The sequence below is a fragment of the Crocodylus porosus genome, unplaced genomic scaffold (assembly GCF_001723895.1).
Source record: "Crocodylus porosus isolate Cpor-Errol unplaced genomic scaffold, CroPor_comp1, whole genome shotgun sequence".
NCBI classification, from domain to species: Eukaryota; Metazoa; Chordata; order Crocodylia; family Crocodylidae; genus Crocodylus; species Crocodylus porosus.
Window position 1 is genome coordinate 97160126 of NW_017728943.1, and position 1991 is coordinate 97162116.

General features: G+C 39.3%; 1 protein-coding gene across 1 annotated transcript in view; it reads left to right on the forward strand.

Moving 5' to 3' along the window:
- The window catches only part of LYST (lysosomal trafficking regulator), a 122266-nt gene that overhangs the window by 59302 nt on the left and 60973 nt on the right, over positions 1-1991 (forward strand). The window contains exon 18 of the mRNA XM_019549833.1: positions 1026-1199. Within this exon, the coding sequence (XP_019405378.1) occupies positions 1026-1199 (174 nt within the window). The remainder of the gene's footprint in view (positions 1-1025; positions 1200-1991) is intronic.

Consider the following 1991-nt stretch of genomic DNA (forward strand, 5'->3'; position numbering starts at 1 on the left):
TTTTTTTTTTTTTTTTATAAAAGTTGTCTTCCTTAAGCCAAAGACTGTTTACAGTGAAAGTGCAGAATTGAGGTCAAAACCACCTGCTGTGCATAGTATAGATCTGGCAAACAGGGCAAGTTGGCTCTAATATTTTCAGCTTGCTAAACTAAATGGGAGGCTATCAAAAGATGAGATGTTACACAGTGTGCAGGGTCTCCTTGCTCTTTGGATGAGCTTCATAGAAATTAGGCTTTAAAAAGGTGTGGTCAGGCTAAATAAATACTTCATATGGCCCTCTCTAAGAAAAATATAAAATCCAAAATGTAAAAATCTGATCTGTTCAAGGCAGGTACCATTTGTACCTTTTCTGTCTCCCTGTATGTGGGTCCCCTGCAGATAGTATGCTAGAGCGGAGTTTACTATGTCTGTAATATTGGGAGGTTTTTCAGGCTTATTCAAGTAATCCTAGAAATTGCTTGTTAGATTAGTAGTATGTCTAAATGGTAATTGTACAATTTAGGCATGTAGGGAAACTTGTTTACACTTTAATGGAGGCTGGCTGTCTGGTGTCCAGGAACTCCTTTATATTCGGACAGATGGTCATGGTTATAGGCAAACCTAGTCTCCAAGAACCATAAATATTCTCTCTTAGATAGAACTCCTAGCCTCTGCCAAAGCTGTTGCTACCCGTATTGCATTACTCAGTCCCTGAAATGACTGAAAGCAACTTGCCCATTTTTTGTGGATTGTGGGGTTTTGTTTTGGGGTTGTTTTTTGTTGGTGTTCGGGGGGCGGGGGAGGCGTGTGGAGTACCTCTTTTTTTATTCTAAAAGAGATCCTTACTTTGGGCCTCCACTTAACTGGGCAGATTTTTGTAAGTGCAATTGGGACTCATCTATTTAGGCAGAATATCAGTCTATATAGAATGCAGTTTTCATCTTGCAGTTGCACACCTAAGATTTGCTGCAAAAAAAAAATTACTCTGTTCTTTACACTAGATCTGTTAAACCTGTGTTAATTGTCTCTCTTTTTTTTTTTTTTAGGTTGTTGAGATCAGTGATTCTGAAGAGACACAAGCTTTAGCACTTCAACTTATACTGTCTTTAACAAAATACAATCAACAGAGAATACAAGAGATGGAAAACTGCAATGGATATTGCATGATTCATCAGGTGCTGACCAAACCTAAGTGTATTGTTGGATTTCGTGTTTTGAAGGTAAATGTTAAAAACTTTTGTTTGACTTTTTTAATTTGGCACACATTAGGAAGATAAAGATCACTAATTATAGTTTAATGCAGGAAGTTTTGTGTTTTAATCTAGAAGCTATGGGAGTGGGTAAAAGGATATGGTATTTCCAAGCAGATCTCAATTTGAAGGGGAAGGCAGAAAAAATTTGCAAATTTTATTTTTTCTATCAAAACCATTCTTGATAGTTAGTCTTGCTTAGCACTAAGTTTAAATTGAGGGACAGTGTTATCATTGAAACTTAAACCTAAAGTCATAAATGGAAACAGTCTTCCAGAGTAGGCTGACTAACATTCTCTGAACATCATCGCAGCGTATACTAAAGGGCATATTGAGAACTGATAAGGAAAGAATTGGCTAAATTGTCAAGGTAAAAACAGAAGCTGTTACCTGTCATGTATTCCATTTACTGCTTATGAAAGTTGCATATATCATAGATTTCATAGACATCAGGGCTGGAAGGGACCTCGGGAGATCGAGTCCAGCCCCCTGCCCAAAGGGCAGGAAGTCAGCTGGAGTTACAGGATCCCAGCAAGATAAGCATCCAATTTACTCTTGAAGGTGTTCAATGTAGGCGCTTGAACCACCTCTGCTGGCAGACTGTTCCGGACCTTGGGGGCTCGGACAGTAAAGAAATTCTTCCTTATGTCCAGCCTGAAACGGACTTGCAGGAGTTTGACCGTTCGACCTCGTCATCCCTTGGGGCGCTCTGGTGAACAAACGTTCCCCCAGATCCTGGTGGTCACCCCTGATAAACTTATA